The 18925-nt window shown below is 46.7% G+C and overlaps 1 protein-coding gene across 1 annotated transcript in view; it reads right to left on the bottom strand.

Moving 5' to 3' along the window:
- Nucleotides 1-11373, bottom strand: part of niban1a (niban apoptosis regulator 1a) — a 33975-nt gene extending 22602 nt beyond the window's left edge. Inside the window, exon 1 of the mRNA XM_055943682.1 lies at nt 11167-11373. Coding sequence (XP_055799657.1) covers nt 11167-11359 — 193 coding nt within the window. The 5' untranslated portion in view covers nt 11360-11373. The remainder of the gene's footprint in view (nt 1-11166) is intronic.
- Between the last annotated feature and the right edge of the window lie 7552 nt (nt 11374-18925).

Below are 18925 nucleotides of genomic sequence, written 5' to 3' on the forward strand. Positions count from 1 at the left end.
GCTACAATAGAGAACAGCTAAACCCCTCATCTACCTGCTACAGTAGAGAACAGCTAAACCCCTCATCTATCTGCTACAGTAGAGAACAGCTAAACCCCTCATCTACCTACAGTACAGAACAGCTAAACCCCTCATCTACCTACTACAGTAGAGAGCAGCTAAACCCCTCATCTACCTGCTACAATACAGAGCAGCTAAACCCCTCATCTACCTACAGTACAGAACAGCTAAACCCCTCATCTACCTGCTACAGTACAGAGCAGCTAAACCCCTCCTCTACCTGCTACAGTACAGAGCAGCTAAACCCCTCGTCTACCTGCTACAGTACAGAGCAGCTAAACCCCTCATCTACCTGCTACAGTACAGAGCAGCTAAACCCCTCGTCTACCTGCTACAGTACAGAGCAGCTAAACCCCTCGTCTACCTGCTACAGTACAGAGCAGCTAAACCCCTCCTCTACCTGCTACAGTACAGAGCAGCTAAACCCCTCGTCTACCTGCTACAGTACAGAGCAGCTAAACCCCTCCTCTACCTGCTACAGTACAGAGCAGCTAAACCCCTCGTCTACCTACAGTACAGAACAGCTAAACCCCTCGTCTACCTACAGTACAGAGCAGAGCCTCATATTATCCATTCAGCTTGGTCCTGCATCATCAACTTTTAAGCTAAAATGTGGATTTAAAAAATATATATTAATGAAATTCCTCCCGTATTCCCTTCCAACCCGGACGAAATGGAAGTTGGATAATGGTGAAATGATTAGAGTGCACGTGTTGAGAGCTCATTATTTGCAACAGTGTGACACAAGACAATATTATCCAGGACAGGGTATCTGGTGTTATTCCCTTAACTGTATCTATAACAGAGAGAGAGAGAAAGAGAGAGAGAGAGAGAGAGAGAGAGAGAGAGAGAGAGAGAGAGAGAGAGAGAGAGAGAGAGAGAGAGAGAATGATCAACATCTTCAGTGGAACTTCCCCCCATGAGGCATTATTGTTTTTTCCTCAGGTCTCCGCTGTTAAACAATAACCTAGTTGAAGGTAGTTCCGTCTCCTCTCTCTGTGTGCCCTAACAAGGCCATTTCCCCACTGATCACTGCAGTGCTTATCAGACTGAAGTCTCCCTTCCTCATATCCACATTCCTCTGGCTACAGCACTCACAGAGTGGATATCCTGCAACTCCTCATAGAGCCATGACCCAACCCGTAACATTGCTTGCTCCCATTTCATTCAAGATGCTTGTTTGTGTGTGTGTGTGTGTGCGTGCGCGCGTGCGTGCGTGCGTGACTGTGCATTTATCTGTGTGGATGCAGTAGTGTGTAAATGAACGGATTGTCTAAGTTGTATCAAACTAATGATGTAACACTGAGTGATCTGACTCAGAGTTACATATAATACAAGTTTACTATAATACCGTCTGACCTGGTGCCAATGCATGGGGACCTGAAGAAGAAGTATCTGTTTCATGCTCGAAACAAGTTTTATTTTGGCTGCATTACACTGAGGATGGATGGGTCAACCCGTTTGAGGTGTGTGCGGTACCCGTCTTCAGGAGTGAAGCAGCGGTCTAAGGCACTGCATTTCAGTGCTGGAGGCGTCACTACAGACCCTGGTTCGATTCCAGGCTGTATCACAACCGGCCATAATTGGGAATCCCATATGGCGGCACACAATTGGCCCAGCATCGTCTGGGTTAGGGGAGGGTTTGGCCGGTGTAGGCCGTCATTGTAAATAAGAATTTGTTCTTAACTGACTTGCCGAGTTAAATAAAGGTAAAAAAAATAAACTGATAAAATCTTCAGGAGTGTGTAGTGTTTGTGTTGGGGCAGGCTGGAAGAGCAGGACTCTCCAGTGAAACAGTGCTTAGTGTGCTGAAGCACCCTGCCACAGAACACTCTCAGAACACTCTCAAAACACTCTCAGAACAGTCTCAGAACAGTCTCAGAACACTCTCAGAACAGTCTCAGAACACTCTCAGAACACTCTCAGAACACTCTCAGAACACTCTCAGAACAGTCTTACCATACAGAACACTCTCAGAACACTCTCAGAACACTCTTACCATACAGCACAGTCTCAGGCACAATGGGTGCATGTTTTGGTCTTTGCCCGAGCACTATACAGGTGATCAAATAATCAACATTTCATGATTAGTTGATTATTTGAATTAGCTGTCTAGTGCTCGGGCAAAAAAACAAAATGTGTACCCCTTGGGGATAAGCTGAGTTAGGCTATATGACACCTATATGACTCCTATATGACACCTATATGACACCTCTCCGGTGCTCTCCTGTGCTCTGTATACTTTTAAGCCCAAAGCGAGAGTGTCACGTTCCTGACCTATTTATGTTAGTTGTTATGTGTGTTAGTTGGTCAGGACGTGAGGTTGGGTGGGCATTCTATGTTTTCTGTTTCTGTGTTGGTTTTGGGTTACCTGGTATGGCTCTTAATTAGAGGCAGGTGTTTGGCGTTCCTCTAATTAAGAGTCATATTTAGGTAGGCGTTGTCACAGTGTTCGTTGTGGGTGATTGTCTCCTGTGTTTGTGTATGTCGTTGCGCCACACGGGACTGGTTTCGGTTTGTTTGTTACGTGTCATTTATGTGTAGGCTTTTTCCCTGTTCGTGCGTTCTCGTGTGTTATGTGAGTTCGTCGTTCAGATCTGTTCTACACCGTTTATTTGTTTTGTTAGTGTATAGTCAAGTTCGTGTTTTTTCGTCTTGTCAATAAATTCATTATGTATTCAAACTCCACTGCGCCTTGGTTCAATCCCTGCTCCTCTTCGGATGAAGAAGAGGAGGACAGCCGTTACAGAATCACCCACCATACCAGAGCCAAGCAGCGGAGTCAACGGAGAGAGGGACAGGAGAAGAAGGAGCAATGGACATGGGACGATGTATTGGACGGAAAGGGTTGCTACACTTGGGAGGAGATCCTGGCTGGTAGGGATCGCCTCCCATGGGAACAGGTGGAGGCACTGAGGAGAGCAGAGGCTACCGGGGAGAGGAACCGGAGCTATGAGGGAACGCGTCTGGCACGGAAGCCAAAAAAGCCCGTAAGTAATTCCCAAAAATTTCTTGGGGGGGGCTAGGAGGTAGTGGGCCAAGGGCAGGTAGGAGACCTGCGCCCACTTCCCAGGCTTACCGTGGAGAGCGGGAGTACGGGCAGGCGCCGTGTTACGCAGTAGAGCGCACGGTGTCTCCTGTACGAGTGCATAGCCCAGTGCGGGTAATTCCACCTCCCCGCACTGGTAGGGCTAGATTGAGTATTGAGCCAGGTGTCATGAGGCCGGCTCAACGCGTCTGGTCTCCAGTGCGTCTCCTCGGGCCGGCATACATGGCACCGGCCTTACGCATGGTTTCCCCGGTTCGCCTACATAGGCCGGTGGGGGTTATTCCACCTCCCCGCACTGGTCGGGCAACCGGGAGCATTCAACCAGGTAAGGTTGGGCAGGCTCAATGCTCAAGAGTGCCAGTACGCCTCCACGGTCCGGTATTTCCGGCGCCACCTCCCCGCCCCAGCCTAGTACCTACAGTGTCTACACTACGCACTAGGCTACCAGTGCGTATCCTGAGCCCTGTTCCTCCTCCACGCACTCTCCCTGTAGTGCGTGTATCTAGCCCGGTGCCTCCAGTTCCGGCCCCACGCACTAAGCTACCAGTGCGTCTCCAGAGCCCTGTACAAACTGTATCTTCTCCCCCTACTAATCCTGATGTGCTTGTCCTCAGCCCGGCGTCACCAGTGCCGGTACCACGCATCAGTTATAGAGTGGGCTTTGAGAATACAGTGTGCCCTGTCCCTGCTCCCCGCACTAGTAGGAAGGTGCTTATCCTTAGCCCGGTGCCTCCAGTTCCGGCACCACGCACCAGGTCTACAGTGCGCCGTATCCAGAGCCATCCGTCTCCCCAGCGCCATCTGAGCCATCCGTCTCCCCAGCGCCATCTGAGCCATCCGTCTCCCCAGCGCCATCTGAGCCATCCGTCTCCCCAGCGCCGTCTGAGCCATCCGTCTCCCCAGCGCCGTCTGAGCCATCCGTCTCCCCAGCGCCGTCTGAGCCATCCGTCTCCCCAGCGCCGTCTGAGCCATCCGTCTCCCCAGCGCCGTCTGAGCCATCCGTCTCCCCAGCGCCGTCTGAGCCATCCGTCTCCCCAGCGCCGTCTGAGCCATCCGTCTGCCATGAACCTGCAAAGCCGCCCGTCTGCCATGAGCCTGCAAAGCCGCCCGTCTGCCATGAGCCTACAGAGCCGTCCGCCAGACAGGAGCCGCTAGAGCCATCCGCCAGACAGGAGCCGCTAGAGCCGTCCGCCAGACAGGAGCCGCTAGAGCCGCCCGCCAGACAGGATCCGCCAGAGCCGCCCGCCAGACAGGATCTGCCAGAGCCGCCCGCCAGACAGGATCTGCCAGAGCCGCCCGCCAGACAGGATCTGCCAGAGCCGCCCGCCAGACAGGATCTGCCAGAGCCGCCCGCCAGACAGGATCTGCCAGAGCCGCCAACCAGACAGGATCTGCCAGAGCCGCCAACCAGACAGGATCTGCCAGAGCCGCCAACCAGACAGGATCTGCCAGAGCCGCCAGAGAGCCATGAGCAGCCAGAGCCGTCAGAGAGCCATGAGCAGCCAGAGCCGTCAGAGAGCCATGAGCAGCCAGAGCCGTCAGAGAGCCATGAGCAGCCAGAGCCGTCAGAGAGCCATGAGCAGCCAGAGCCGTCAGCCTGCCATGAGCGTCGAGAGCCGTCAGCCTGCCATGAGCGTCGAGAGCCGTCAGCCTGCCATGAGCGTCGAGAGCCGTCAGCCTGCCATGAGCGTCGAGAGCCGTCAGCCTGCCATGAGCGTCGAGAGCCGTCAGCCTGCCATGAGCGTCGAGAGCCGTCAGCCTGCCATGAGCGTCGAGAGCCGTCAGCCTGCCATGAGCGTCGAGAGCCGTCAGCCTGCCATGAGCGTCGAGAGCCGTCAGCCTGCCATGAGCGTCGAGAGCCGTCAGCCTGCCATGAGCGTCGAGAGCCGTCAGCCTGCCATGAGCGTCGAGAGCCGTCAGCCTGCCATGAGCGTCGAGAGCCGTCAGCCTGCCATGAGCGTCGAGAGCCGTCAGCCTGCCATGAGCGTCCAGATTCGTCAGTCAGCCATGAGCTGCCCTTCAGCCTGAAACGGCTAGATACCCAGAACTGCCCATCAGTCCAGAGCTGTCTCTCTGTCCGGAGCTGCCTTTCAGTCCGGAGTTGCCCCTCTATCATTATCTCCCTCTCTATCTTGATCTACCTCTATATTCTTATCTATCCCTCTGTCTTGATCTATCTCTCTGTCCCGGTGCTGTCCCTATTAGTGATGTTATTAAGAGGATTTTGTGGGGGTAAAAAGAGGGTGGACATTCTTAGAGGGAGGAAGCTAGGATGGATTATGGTGGGGTGGGGACCTCGCCCGGAGCCTGAGCCACCACCGTGGTTAGATGCCCACCCAGACCCTCCCCTAGACTTTGTGCTGGTGCGTCCGGAGTTCGCACCTTATGGGGGGGGTAATGTCACGTTCCTGACCTATTTATGTTAGTTGTTATGTGTGTTAGTTGGTCAGGACGTGAGGTTGGGTGGGCATTCTATGTTTTCTGTTTCTGTGTTGGTTTTGGGTTACCTGGTATGGCTCTTAATTAGAGGCAGGTGTTTGGCGTTCCTCTAATTAAGAGTCATATTTAGGTAGGCGTTGTCACAGTGTTCGTTGTGGGTGATTGTCTCCTGTGTTTGTGTATGTCGTTGCGCCACACGGGACTGGTTTCGGTTTGTTTGTTACGTGTCATTTATGTGTAGGCTTTTTCCCTGTTCGTGCGTTCTCGTGTGTTATGTGAGTTCGTCGTTCAGATCTGTTCTACACCGTTTATTTGTTTTGTTAGTGTATAGTCAAGTTCGTGTTTTTTCGTCTTGTCAATAAATTCATTATGTATTCAAACTCCACTGCGCCTTGGTTCAATCCCTGCTCCTCTTCGGATGAAGAAGAGGAGGACAGCCGTTACAGAGAGGCTGAAAAAAGACTTAGTGGTCACCAAAGTTCCGGAGCATGTCTTTAACATCCTCCAACACATGATCCATACAACCTATCTATAAAGCCATTCTCTGTAGACCAGAGTGTAAAGATGCTGATAGCCAGGCCTACTTGCCATTCAGGTCACAAGCAGTAAAAGTTCATGTTTATGTCACGTCGTTTCCAGTCATTATGTGAGCAGCGTTCTAAAGACCATATGTTCAGCCTCTGAAGTAGTGTGTGTTGGTGTGTGTCAACGAGACAGTCTTCTAGTCACTCCCCCCTGCTGGCTGCTAACAGCCTTGTCTGCTGTGCTTTGAAAGGGAAAATACTAATAAACAAATGTTGGTAGTGGTTTTAAATATTGAGCGCTCAGCAATCAGCAGACCGACCCAGAGCAGGGTCATAGGCAGGAGGTTACACCTGTGTGTTAATGGTGTTGTGCTGTTGGATGGCAAGCTCAACAGGCTATACCATTACATCACCCATCCACAACCCCATTCATCACCCCATTATGTAAAGGAGCTTCTTCAACCTAGTTCTGTGGAGTAGGTGTTGTCACGGTGAAAAGGGTTTTGTGTTCAGATGAGATTATTTTAATTTTTAGAGGGAGTTTTTTTGGGGGGGATGTGGGTTTGGTTCAATTTGCAGAGCATCGGCACACACACACACACACACACACACACACACGGACACACGGACACACGGACACACACACACATACACACACACACACACACACACACACACACACACACACACACACACACACACACACACACACACACACACACACACACACACACACACACACACACACACACACACACACACACACACACACACACACACACACACACACAAACTGAGTCTGTGCTGCTTTACTGGCTGGTGACCTCAGTGATGTGATAGGAACATGCTTTCCCTACAGGCTTCTTCGGCGGTAGTAGTGTGTGTGCCTGTGGATGCTGGGATTCATGAGTGTTATAACAATATAACGTCATCATCGATATTGATGGACTGTCAGAAGCAAGTCCAATATTTCCCCATGGAAAAAATCTACACTGTTTAATATAAGAAATGACTAGGACGTTGTGCAATCCCGTCCACTGCCTGTGTGTGCGTTATGTATTGTACTGTATGTGTGTGTAACACAACTTGATACCACAAGAACTGTTACTGCCATAGGTTAACTATCATAACCTGGTCCTGCAGTATTACGGAGGTCTGGGGTTGAAGCTGTAACATAGCGTTTTATGAACCATGACTCAAAACAACTTCTAACAACTAGTCACTGTCATTCAAAGTACTAACTGACCTAAACCTGGGCATTGATCATGGGAATGTGTCTAGTGTTGTAGCAGCACCACAGACAGAACAATGAGACAGATAGTTCACCAGATGTATAAATTTGAAGCATCGGCTTGGCGTTTCCACAGAAAGCCCAGTGGCCGGCAGTGGGAGAAGATGGAAGCAGATGGATTTTGGCTGACATTCTGCAAATTTTCTCATCAATAAAACATTTGATCTCAATACAGTTTTCTGTTTCCAAAACTGAATCAACATTACCCTTTTCCAAAGTTTCAAAAAATTGCATTGTTTAGAAGGAATGAAAAGGCGAATTTAGCTATTGCACAAGCGCAATTCACAGAGTAGGCATTCCGTAATGGTAATATGCAAATATGTGCTAGAATGCGCCAATAGGATCTCGCTATCTTGTGCTTGGCTCTGCCCACCTCCTTGTATGTTCTGCCCACTATGACTCATTTGTTTCCATTTGAAACGACAGGCTGTGGTCTATCTTGGTATAGTTCTAAAAATCTTTGGCAGTACCACACAGTGGCATCATGCTAACAAAAACACAGCTTGCCTGTGTGGAAAACATACATTTTCTTCAGGTGATGTCATACCAGCCGACATCCCTTTTATGTGTTGCCCCATAGAAGAGGATTTACTGCGTCATTGTAGTTTGGCTTGGTTCTGTCAGATAAAAACAGCCACTTTCACTTATAACAACCACAGTTTCTACTGCACACGGAACTCAACCATACCATCACACAATTCAATAGTCAGACATCGTGCAGAAACTCTTTGCCATTCAAACTGGAAGCTTGATGGATCAATGTTTGTATGTGAGTTGATTTGTCTTTCTTTGTTTAATACACAGTGCTGACCACTCAGTCAACAAGCCTGAATAAACAACAGGTGGGCTCGCTAGCAGCGCTGCTTAGTCTCTGCAGAAACACTCTAGCTTGAGCCAAGCGTTTGAATATCTCAGAGATTGTGTCATTCCAGCTGGGGGAAACTGGCAACAGCAGAAGAATGGCAAGCTGACTATTCAATCAAAGAGAAAAAATGCCTGCTAAAAAAAATGTACTTCCTGAAAAAGCAAAATCTCTAACAATAATGTATCCTGTATTTCTGTGCTATTCGTCATGTTTACATGTTTTGTGTCCTGAGCTCAGAGGACCATGAAGCTCTAGAGTTTACAGGCCAATCACACGCCAGCTCAAGTGGCCCAAGGATATGGTTTTCATTTGACTCAGTGCTTTTCATAGGCAGCAGCAGCATATGCTCTCTGACTGATTCAGTGTCCATTGTCAGTGATGATTGTTCATGTATATTGATATCATGGATCACATACATTGCAGTAATTCAGAAGTCAGTTATGTTCTGGAGGGAGCCCGGCTCTGTGACAGTCAGGTAACTGTACATAGTGTTACCTCAGATATTGTTCATGACTTCATCTGACAATTCAAATTAATACAACATCTTCAAGACTCTTGAGAAGGGTAATGATGACACTTAGTAATGAGAGAAGCTATCGGGTAGGGTTGTCTGTTAGTGAATTAAACATCGAACATGTCACCCTCCCTAGGAGAGGGGGTGACCTTGATAATTTATTGTTAAAACGAGAGGCTGTCTGGATCTTTAACTTAAAGACCCTTGCTCCCTTCGGTCTCAACGTAGACTTTGATCTGAAGCCATTCTTGTGATTATTGTGACTTTGCCATGGTAATTGTTTGTAAGCTTGTGTAGTCTAAAATGAATCTATGATCGTATGCTATCCATTTGTTTTTTGTATGCTGTTCTTTATATGCCATTTTAATATTTGAGAATTACAAAATTCAAAAGGCACTCGCACATCTGAGCAATCTTATTTGCAGGTGCATGGCAACAATTGGTAAAGATGAAGGAAAAAGGAAACCGCACACTGCTCTTGATAGTATCACCGATATTTAATAAGCTTAGCTTAATATTTGAGAATTAACCAATGTTATTAGGCCACTCTTGGCCATAATTACAGACACCTGTGTGTCTTTTGACACTATATAAACGAGTCATCCCGCAGTGTTTGTGATTATACCCTGATGAAGACAGCTTGGCTGTTGAAACGTTGGTAATTACATTTTTGCATCTGAGCTCCTAGAGTGTGCGGCTCTTCTTTATTTTCAAGTTTTTTACTCCGCTAGCCAGCACCTCGCCTAAATAGGTGTGTGTTTCTTTTTCTTCTAGAGTGAATCATGTATTATCATACAGACACACTCACAACAGGGTGGAACCCACACACCCACATTCATGGTAATGGCATCACTAGCTCAAACAACAAACCCTGTCTGTGCCACTGCCACCCAAATTTGGCCACTGAGGCTTTTGTTGGAGGAGTAAGGAACGTTATCACAATGAAAAGATGCATATCGCTTTGGACAGTGTAATTATTAATATCGGATGATTGTTAATGGTTGAGAATGACATGTCTAAGCACTTTCCATTAGCACCTTCCGCCAAACACACACACACACACACACACACACACACACACACACACACACACACACACACACACACACACACACACACACACACACACACACACACACACACACACACACACACACACACACACACACACACACACACACAATGAATGATAAACACATCATCCTTTGTCCACTGTCCCCACCCGTATGTTTCTCAATAGTCACCACAGTAACCTGAAGAGAGGTAGAAAGGTAAAACAGGTCCAGGCACTTTTTTGACTACTTCTCACTTTTCAGCTGCCTGCAGGGCTAGAATGACAGGACTGACCTGACCTGATAAAGCACTGCCAGATTCAACTGGACAGACAGACAGACAGACAGACAGACAGACAGACAGACAGACAGGACATGACGGCGGGCGGGCGGGCGGGACGGATGGACGGACGGACAGACAGACAGACCCTATACTGTTACTGGATAATTCCCATGACATGAAAGTTAAAGTATGTCTTTGCTGTCAAATATCTAGGCTACTGATATAACATGATGCAGGCTAGAGCCACATCGACCGGACAGCGTAGTTATAATCCAGGATGATCCTAACACCAGACAGCGTAGTTATGATCCAGGATGATCCTAACACCAGACAGCGTAGTTATGATCCAGGATGATCCTAACACCAGACAGTGTAGTTATGATCCAGGATGATCCTAACACCAGACAGCGTAGTTATGATCCAGGATGATCCTAACACCAGACAGTGTAGTTATGATCCAGGATAATCCTAACACCAGACAGTGTAGTTATGATCCAGGATGATCCTAACACCAGACAGTGTAGTTATGATCCAGGATGATCCTAACACCAGACAGTGTAGTTATGATCCAGGATGATCCTAACACCAGACAGTGTAGTTATGATCCAGGATGATCCTAACACCAGACAGCGTAGTTATGATCCAGGATGATCCTAACACCAGACAGTGTAGTTATGATCCAGGATGATCCTAACACCAGACAGTGTAGTTATGATCCAGGATGATCCTAACACCAGACAGTGTAGTTATGATCCAGGATGATCCTAACACCAGACAGTGTAGTTATGATCCTACATTCCATCCATTTTTTTAATGTGAGATCTTTCTCAGATGACATTGACAATGCAATTTTTTATTTGCTCATTTTACACGGTAGACTAGGGTCACCTCAAGTGTCAGTGTGACAGTGTGAATCGTGAAGTAAAAAAAAGTTTAATAAATTGCTTTGTCAAATTTTGTCAATGGAAAACAGAGTGGCATAATCGTACCATAAGCTTGCCGTCTCCAGTAAATGTTTACCGCGCTAACGCGTCTATAGTGGAGCGAAAGGTAAGAGCTCACATATTCATTTGAAAAAGCGTCCTTTACCTCTTATGTAGTTGGATTTACTTTCATCCAGGAGGCTGGACGGTGATATCCCCATGGTGGCGAGCTGATGTGGACAAGGGTCTACTCTCTGCACGTTGGGTAACTCCGGTGTAGTCTCTCGTATCGATCGCTGCGTCGCACAGTGTAGATGCCTCTCTCTCCCTCTCTCTCTCTCTCTCCCAGTGACTGTCATTCAATGCCAGCTGTTATTGTGAACTCCCCATCCCATAAGCGCTACTTCCTCGTTCTCGTTCATTATTTTCACACTATGCCACTGGTCTAGCACACACCCCCGCAGCCCGAACTCCGGAGCCCCCCAAGATATATATTATTGAAAGTAAAAATTCTTAAAATTCTATTAAAATTCTGTCTCATGGAAAAATGTATAGAATAGCAAGAAATATGCTCAGAGATTCTGGACAATCCTTGTCTGGAAGGGAAACTTTTATCATAAAAACAAGGATTTTGTTGCATTATTTTAGCTTAAAATTTAGTTTTTGCAACATTATTACTCATTTCCATAAGATTTTTTTCCTGGGAAACTCAAAAAAAGCATTTACTTTTCTATTATTTCTCAACTTTCTTTGTCTTTGCATTATTGGGAAGGGCTGTTGTTTACCAAGGATGAGAAAAAATAAATTGTATTTTATTTGCCTTGTCAACTCAGTCACTGAACAAACGTTTTAATCACTGTTCTGCAACATGTGATGAAACAATGGAAGTATTTGCTGTGCTAGACCTAAGGGATAATGTTTGCTTTATAAATGTTATTTTATGTTCTAAATCTAGAAAAACATGCCAAAATGCTAACGGAATTACCCCTGGAGCATTTAATGGTGCTATAAAACAACACACAGTGCTATAAATCCTCGCTCGGACCTTGTGTGGGTCCGTTAAACTGTGCTAAGCCAACGCCCTATGCATTCTCCCCCTAAATTCTTTTAGCTTCTTGCCAGGAGGCTCTACTTTTATTTTTGGCAAAATGATAACATCAGTCTAAGTTGTAGGCCTATGGAAAATACTATAGACCTTCTAGTTAACACAAACATTCATGTATTTTATGTGTGTGTTTTCACTGTCTTCTCCTCCCTAGCACCTCTCTCTGAACCATAGGACCTCAGGGAACCATAAACTACAGCTGCAGTGCCTTTAGAAAGTATGCATAACCTTTGACCTTTTCCACATTGTGTTGTGTTACAGCCTGAATTCAAAGTGGATTAAGATTTTTCTCCCCTATATCTACACACAATATGCCATAATGACGAAGTGAAAACATGTTTTTAGAAATATTTCCACATTTATTGAAAATGAAATACAGAAATATCTAATTTACATAAGTATTCACACCACTGAGTCAATACATGTTAGAATCACCTTTGGCAGCAATTACTGCTGTGAGTCTTTCTGGGTAAGTCTGTAAGAGCTTTGCACACCTGTATTGTACAATATTTGCACATTATTCTTTTTAAAATTCTTCAAGCTCTGTCAAGTTGGTTGTTGATCATTGCTAGACAGCCATTTTAAGTCTTGCCATAGATTTTCAAGCCGATTGTCACGTTCCTGACCTGTTTTCTGTTATTTTTGTATGCGTTTAGTTGGTCAGGACGTGAGTTGGGGTGGGCATTCTATGTTTTGTGTATCTATGTTAAGTGTCAGTGTTAATTGACCTTGTATGGCTCTCAATCAGAGGCAGGTGGTTTACGTTTTCCTCTGATTGAGAACCATATATAGGTAGGTTGTTTCACATTGTTTGTGGTGGGTGGTTGTCTTCCGTGTCTGTGTATGTTGCACCACACGGGACTGTTTCGTTGTTCGTTCGTTTGTTGTAGTCTGTACCTGTTCGTTCGTGCGTTCTTCGTGTTATATGTAAGTTCTCATAGTTCAGGTCTGTCTACGTTCGTTTGTTATTTTTGTAGTTTGTTGAAGTGTTTTCGGTTTTCGTCTTTACGTTAATAAACATCATTATGTCAAACTACCACGCTGCGCTTTGGTCCAATCCCTACTCCTCCTCTTCTTCCAAAGAGGAGGAGGACGACTGTTACACCGATATAAGTCAAAATTGTAACTAGGCCACTCAGGAACATACAATGGCATCTTGGTAAGCAATTCCAGTTTATATCTGGCCTTGTGTTTTAGGTTATCGTCCTGCTGAAAGGTGAATTAATCTCCCAGTGTGTGACGCAAAAAAAAAAGTTCTTTGCTTTTCCACATTCTTTGCAGTATTACATTTGTGCGTTGTTGCAAACAGAATGCATGTTTTGGAATATTTTGTACTCAAATCAAATCCCATTTTATTTGTCACATGCGCCGAATACAACAGGTGTATAACTTACCGTGAAATGTTTACTTACAAGCCCTTAACCAATTATGTAGTTTAAAGAAAATAGAGTTAAGAAAAGATTTACTAAATAAACTAAAGTTTAAAAAAATAACACAATAAGATAAAAATAATGAGGCTATATACAGGGGGTACCAGTACCGCGTCAGTGTGCGGGGGTAGAGGTTAGTCAAGGTAATTTTTACATGTAGGTCAGGGTGAAGTGACTATGCATAGATAATAAATAGCGAGTAGCAGCAGTGTCAATGCAAATAATATCGGTGGCCATTTGATTAATTGTTCAGCAGTCTTTTGGCTTGGGGATAGAAGCTGTTAAGGAGCCATTTGGACCTAGACATGGTGTTCCGATATCGATTGCCATGCCATTTTTTGAGCCTTCCTCTGACACCGCCTAGTATATAGGTCCTGGATGGCAGGAAGGTTGGCCCCAGTGATGTACTGGGCTGCACGCACTACCCTCTGTAGCACCGTGCGGTCAGATGCTGAGCAGTTGCCATACCAGGCGTTGATGCAACCGGCCAGGATGCTCTTGATGGTGCAGCTGTAAAACTTTTAGAGGATCTGGGGACCCATGACAAATCTTTTCAGTCTCCTCAGGTGGAAAAGATGTTGTCGTGCCATCTTCACGACTTTCTCTGTGTGTTTGGACCATGATAGTTTGTTGGGAATGTGGACACAAATTAACTTGAAACTCTCAACCCGCTCCACTACAGCCCCATCGATGTGAATGGGGGCGTGTTCGGCCTTCCTTTTCCTGTAGTCCACAATTATCTTCTTTGTCTTGCTCACGTTGAGGGAGAGGTTGTTGTCCTGGCACCACACTGCCAGGTCTCTGACATACCCTATAGGCTGTCTCATTGTTGTCGGTGATCAGGCCTACCCCCGTTGTGTCATAAGCAAACTTAATGATGTTGTTGGAGTCGTGCTTGGCCATGCAGTCGTGGGTGAACAGGGAGTACAGGAGGGGACTAAGCACGCACCCCTGAGGGAACCCTGTGTTGAGGATGAGCGTGGCAGATGTGTTGGTGCTTACTCTTACCACCTGGGGGCAGCCCGTCAGGAATTCCAGGATCCAGTTACAGAGGGAGGTGTTTAGTCCCAAATTCCTTAGCTTAGCGATGAGCTTTGTGGGCACTATGGTGTTGAACGCTGAGCTGTAGTCAATGAACAGCATTCTCACATAGGTGTTCCTTTTGTCCAGGTGGGAAAGGGCAGTGTGGAGATTGCGTCATATGTGGATCGGTTGGGGCAGTATGCGAACTAGGGTCTAGGGTTTCTGGGAGGATGGTGTTGATGTGAGCCATGACCAGTCTTTCAAAGCACTTCATTGCTACTGACGTGAGTGCTACGGGGCGGTAGTCATTTAGGCAGGTTTCTTGGGCACAGGGACAATGGTGGTCTGCTTAAAACATGTAGGTATTACAGACTCACTCAGGGAGAGGTTGAAAATATCAGTGAAGACACTTGCCAGTTGGTCCATGCATGCTCTGAGTACATGTCCTGGTAATCCATCTGGCCCCGCGGCCTTGTGAATGTTGACCTGTTTAAAGGTCTTGCTCACATCGGCAACGGGGAGCGTGTTCACACAGTCATCCGGAACAGCTGGTGCTCTCATGCACGCTTCAGTGTTGCTTGCCTCGTAGCAAGCATATAAAGCATTTAGCCCATCTGGTAGGCTCACGTCACTGGGCAGCTCGCGGCTGAGTTTCCCTTTGTAGTCAGTAATAGTTTGCAAGCCCGGGCCACATCTGCTGAGCAACAGAGCAGGTGCAGTAGGATTCGATCTTAGTCCTGTATTGACGCTTTGCCTGTTTGATCGTTCGTCTGAGGGCATAGTTGGATTTCTTATAAGTGTCTGGATTAGTGCCCTGCTTCTTGAAAGCTACAGCTCTAGCCTTTAGCTCAGTGCGGAGGTTGCCTGTAATCCATGGCTTCTGGTTGGGATATGTGCGTACGGTCACTGTGGGGACGTCGTTTCGTAGATTTATTTATTGATGAAGCCGTTGACTGAGGTGATATACTTGTGACTGCCATTGGATGAACCCCGGAACATATTCCAGTCTGTGCTAGCCAAACAGTCCTGTAGCGTAGCATCCTCGTCATCTGACCACTTCCGTATTGAGCTAGTCACTGGTACTTCCTGCTTTAGTTTTTGCTTGTAAGCAGGAATCAGGAGGATATAATTATGGTCAGATTTTCCAAATGGAGGGCGAGGGAGAGCTTTGTATGTGTCTCTGTGTGTGGAGTAAAGGTGGTCTAGAGTTTTTTTCCTCTGGTTGCACATGTGACATGCTGGTAGAAATGAGGTAAAATTATTTAAGTTTGCCTGCATTAAAGTCCCCAGCCACTAGGAGCGCCGCTTCTGGATGAGCATTTTCTTGTTTGTTTATGGCCCTATACAGCTTGTTGAGTGCAGTAAATAGACAGCTACGAAAAGTATAGATAAGGTACTCTACCTTAGGTGAGCAATACCTCGAGACTAACTTAATATTAGACATCGCGCACCAGCTGTTATTGACAAAGACACACACCCCCACCCCTCATCTTACCAGACGTAGCTGTTCTGTCCTGCCATTGGACAGGATGTACAGGCTTCCTTCTTTTAACTCTGTCAATTATTGTGAAGTAACTAAAATGTTGTTGATCCATCCTCAGTTTTCTCCTATCACAGCCTTTAAACTGTTTTAAATCCCCATTGGCCTCATGGTGAAATCCCTGAGCGGTTTCCTTCCTCTCCGGCAACTGAGTTAGGAAGGACGCCTGTATCTTTGTAGTGACTGGGTGTATTGATACACCATCCAAAGTGTAATTAATAACTTCACCACTCAAAGGGATATTCAATGTCTGCTTTTTCTTTTTTTACCCATGTTCCAATAGCTACTCTTCTTTGCGAGGCATTGGAAAACGTCCCTGGTCTTTGTGTTTGAAATTCACTGGTCGACTGAGGGATAATTGTATGTGTGGGGTACAGAGATCATGTTAAACATTATTATGGCACACAGAGAGAGTCCATGCCACTTATTAAGCACATTTTTACTCCTGAACTTACACTATATATACAAAAGTATGTGGCCACCCCTTCCAATTATGCGATTCGGCTATTTCAGCCACACCCGTTGCTGACAGGTGTATAAAATCGAGCACACAGCCATGCAATCTCCACAGATAAACAGCCGCACACAAGCCTAAGATCCCCATGCGCAATGCCAAGCATTGGCTGGAGTGGTGTAAGGCTCTCTGCCATCGGACTCTGAAAAAGTGGAAATGCGTTCTCTGGAGTGATGAATCACACTTCACCATCTGGCAGTCCAACGGACGAATCTGGACTTGGCGGATGCCAGGAGAACGCTATCTGCCTGAATGCATAGTGCCGACTATAATGTTTGGTGAACGAGGAATAATGGTCTGGGGTTGTTTTTCATGGTTCAGGCCCCTTAGTTCCAGTGAAGGGAAATCTTAACTCTACAGCATACAATGACATTCTAGATCATTCTGTGCTTCTAATTTTGTGGCAACAGTTTGGGGAAGGCCCTTTCCTGTTTCAGCATGACAATGTTCCCGTGCAGAAAGCAAGGTCCATACAGAAATGGTCTGTCAAGGTCGGTGTTGAAGAATCTGACTGGCCTGCACAGAGCCCTGACCTCAACCCCATCAAACACCTTTGGTATGAATTGGAATGCCGACTGCGAGCCAGGCCTAATCGCCCCAACATCAGTGCCCGACCTCATTAATGCTCTTGTGGCTGAATGGAAGCATGTCCCAGCAGCAGTGTTCCAACATCTAGTGGAAAGTCTTCCCAGAATTGTTGAGGCTGTTAGAGCAGCAAAGGGGGGACCAACTCCATATTAATGGCCATGAGTATGGAATGAGACGAGCAGGTGTCCATATACTTTTGGTCATGTAGTATATTTAGGCTTGCCATAACAGAGAGGTTGAATACATTTCAGCTTTTCATTTTTAATTGATTTCTAAACATTTCCCCAAAAGATCCACTTTGACAATATGGGTGTGTAGGCCAGTGACACAAAATCTCAATTGAATCCATTGTAAATTCAGGCTGTAACAACAAAATGTGGAAAAAGTCATAGGCCTGGATGGCAGGAAGGTTGGCCCCATCCATTTTGGATACAGTAGTTCTCCTTGGTGTGACCTGAGGTCTTAGAGCCAAACAGAATGACTCCATTTCCAAAGGGCAGCTTAGTATATATATATATTTCACCAGTGAAACACACACACACACATATACGTACTATATATATACACTGCTCAAAAAAATAAAGGGAACACTTAAACAACACAATGTAACTCCAAGTGAATCACACTTCTGTGAAATCAAACTGTCCACTTAGGAAGCAACACTGATTGACAATAAATTTAACACGCTGTTGTGCAAATGGAATAGACAAAAGGTGGAAATTATAGGCAATTAGCAAGACACCCCCCAAAAATGAGTGATTCTGCAGGTGGTGACCACAGACCACTTCTCAGTACCTATGCTTCCTGGCTGATGTTTTGGTCACTTTTGAATGCTGGCGGTGCTCTCACTCTAGTGGTAGCATGAGACGGAGTCTACAACCCACACAAGTGGCTCAGGTAGTGCAGTTCATCCAGGATGGCACATCAATGCGAGCTGTGGCAAAAAGGTTTGCTGTGTCTGTCAGCGTAGTGTCCAGAGTATGGAGGCGCTACCAGGAGACAGGCCAGTACATCAGGAGACGTGGAGGAGGCCGTAGGAGGGCAACAACCCAGCAGCAGGACCGCTATCTCCGCCTTTGTGCAAGGAGGTACACTGCCAGCGCCCTGCAAAATGACCTCCAGCAAGCCACAAATGTGCATGTGTCTGCTCAAACGGTCAGAAACAGACTCCATGAGGGTGGCATGAGGGCTCGACGTCCACAGGTGGGGGTTGTTCTTACAGCCCAACACCGTGCAGGGCGTTTGGCATTTGCCAGAGAACACCAAGATTGGCAAATTCGCCACTGGCACCCTGTGCTCTTCACAGATGAAAGCAGGTTCACACTGAGCACATGAGCACATGTAACAGAGTCTGGAGACGCCGTGGAGAATGTTCTGCTGCCTGCAACATCCTCCAGCATGACCGGTTTGGCGATGGGTCAGTCATGGTGTGTGGTGGCATTTCTTTGTGGGCCGCACAGCCCTCCATGTGCTCGCCAGAGGTAGCCTGACTGCCAATAGGTACCGAGATGAGATCCTCAGACCCCTTGTGAGACCATATGCTGACACATGCACATTTGTGGCCTGCTGGATGTCATTTTGCAGGGCTCTGGCAGTGCACCTCCTTGCACAAAGGCGGAGATAGCGGTCCTGCTGCTGGGTTGTTGCCCTCCTACGGCCTCCTCCACGTCTCCTGATGTACTGGCCTGTCTCCTGGTAGCGCCTCCATGCTCTGGACCCTACGCT

This window comes from Salvelinus fontinalis, chromosome 14 (genome assembly GCF_029448725.1).
Source record: "Salvelinus fontinalis isolate EN_2023a chromosome 14, ASM2944872v1, whole genome shotgun sequence".
Taxonomy (NCBI): domain Eukaryota; kingdom Metazoa; phylum Chordata; class Actinopteri; order Salmoniformes; family Salmonidae; genus Salvelinus; species Salvelinus fontinalis.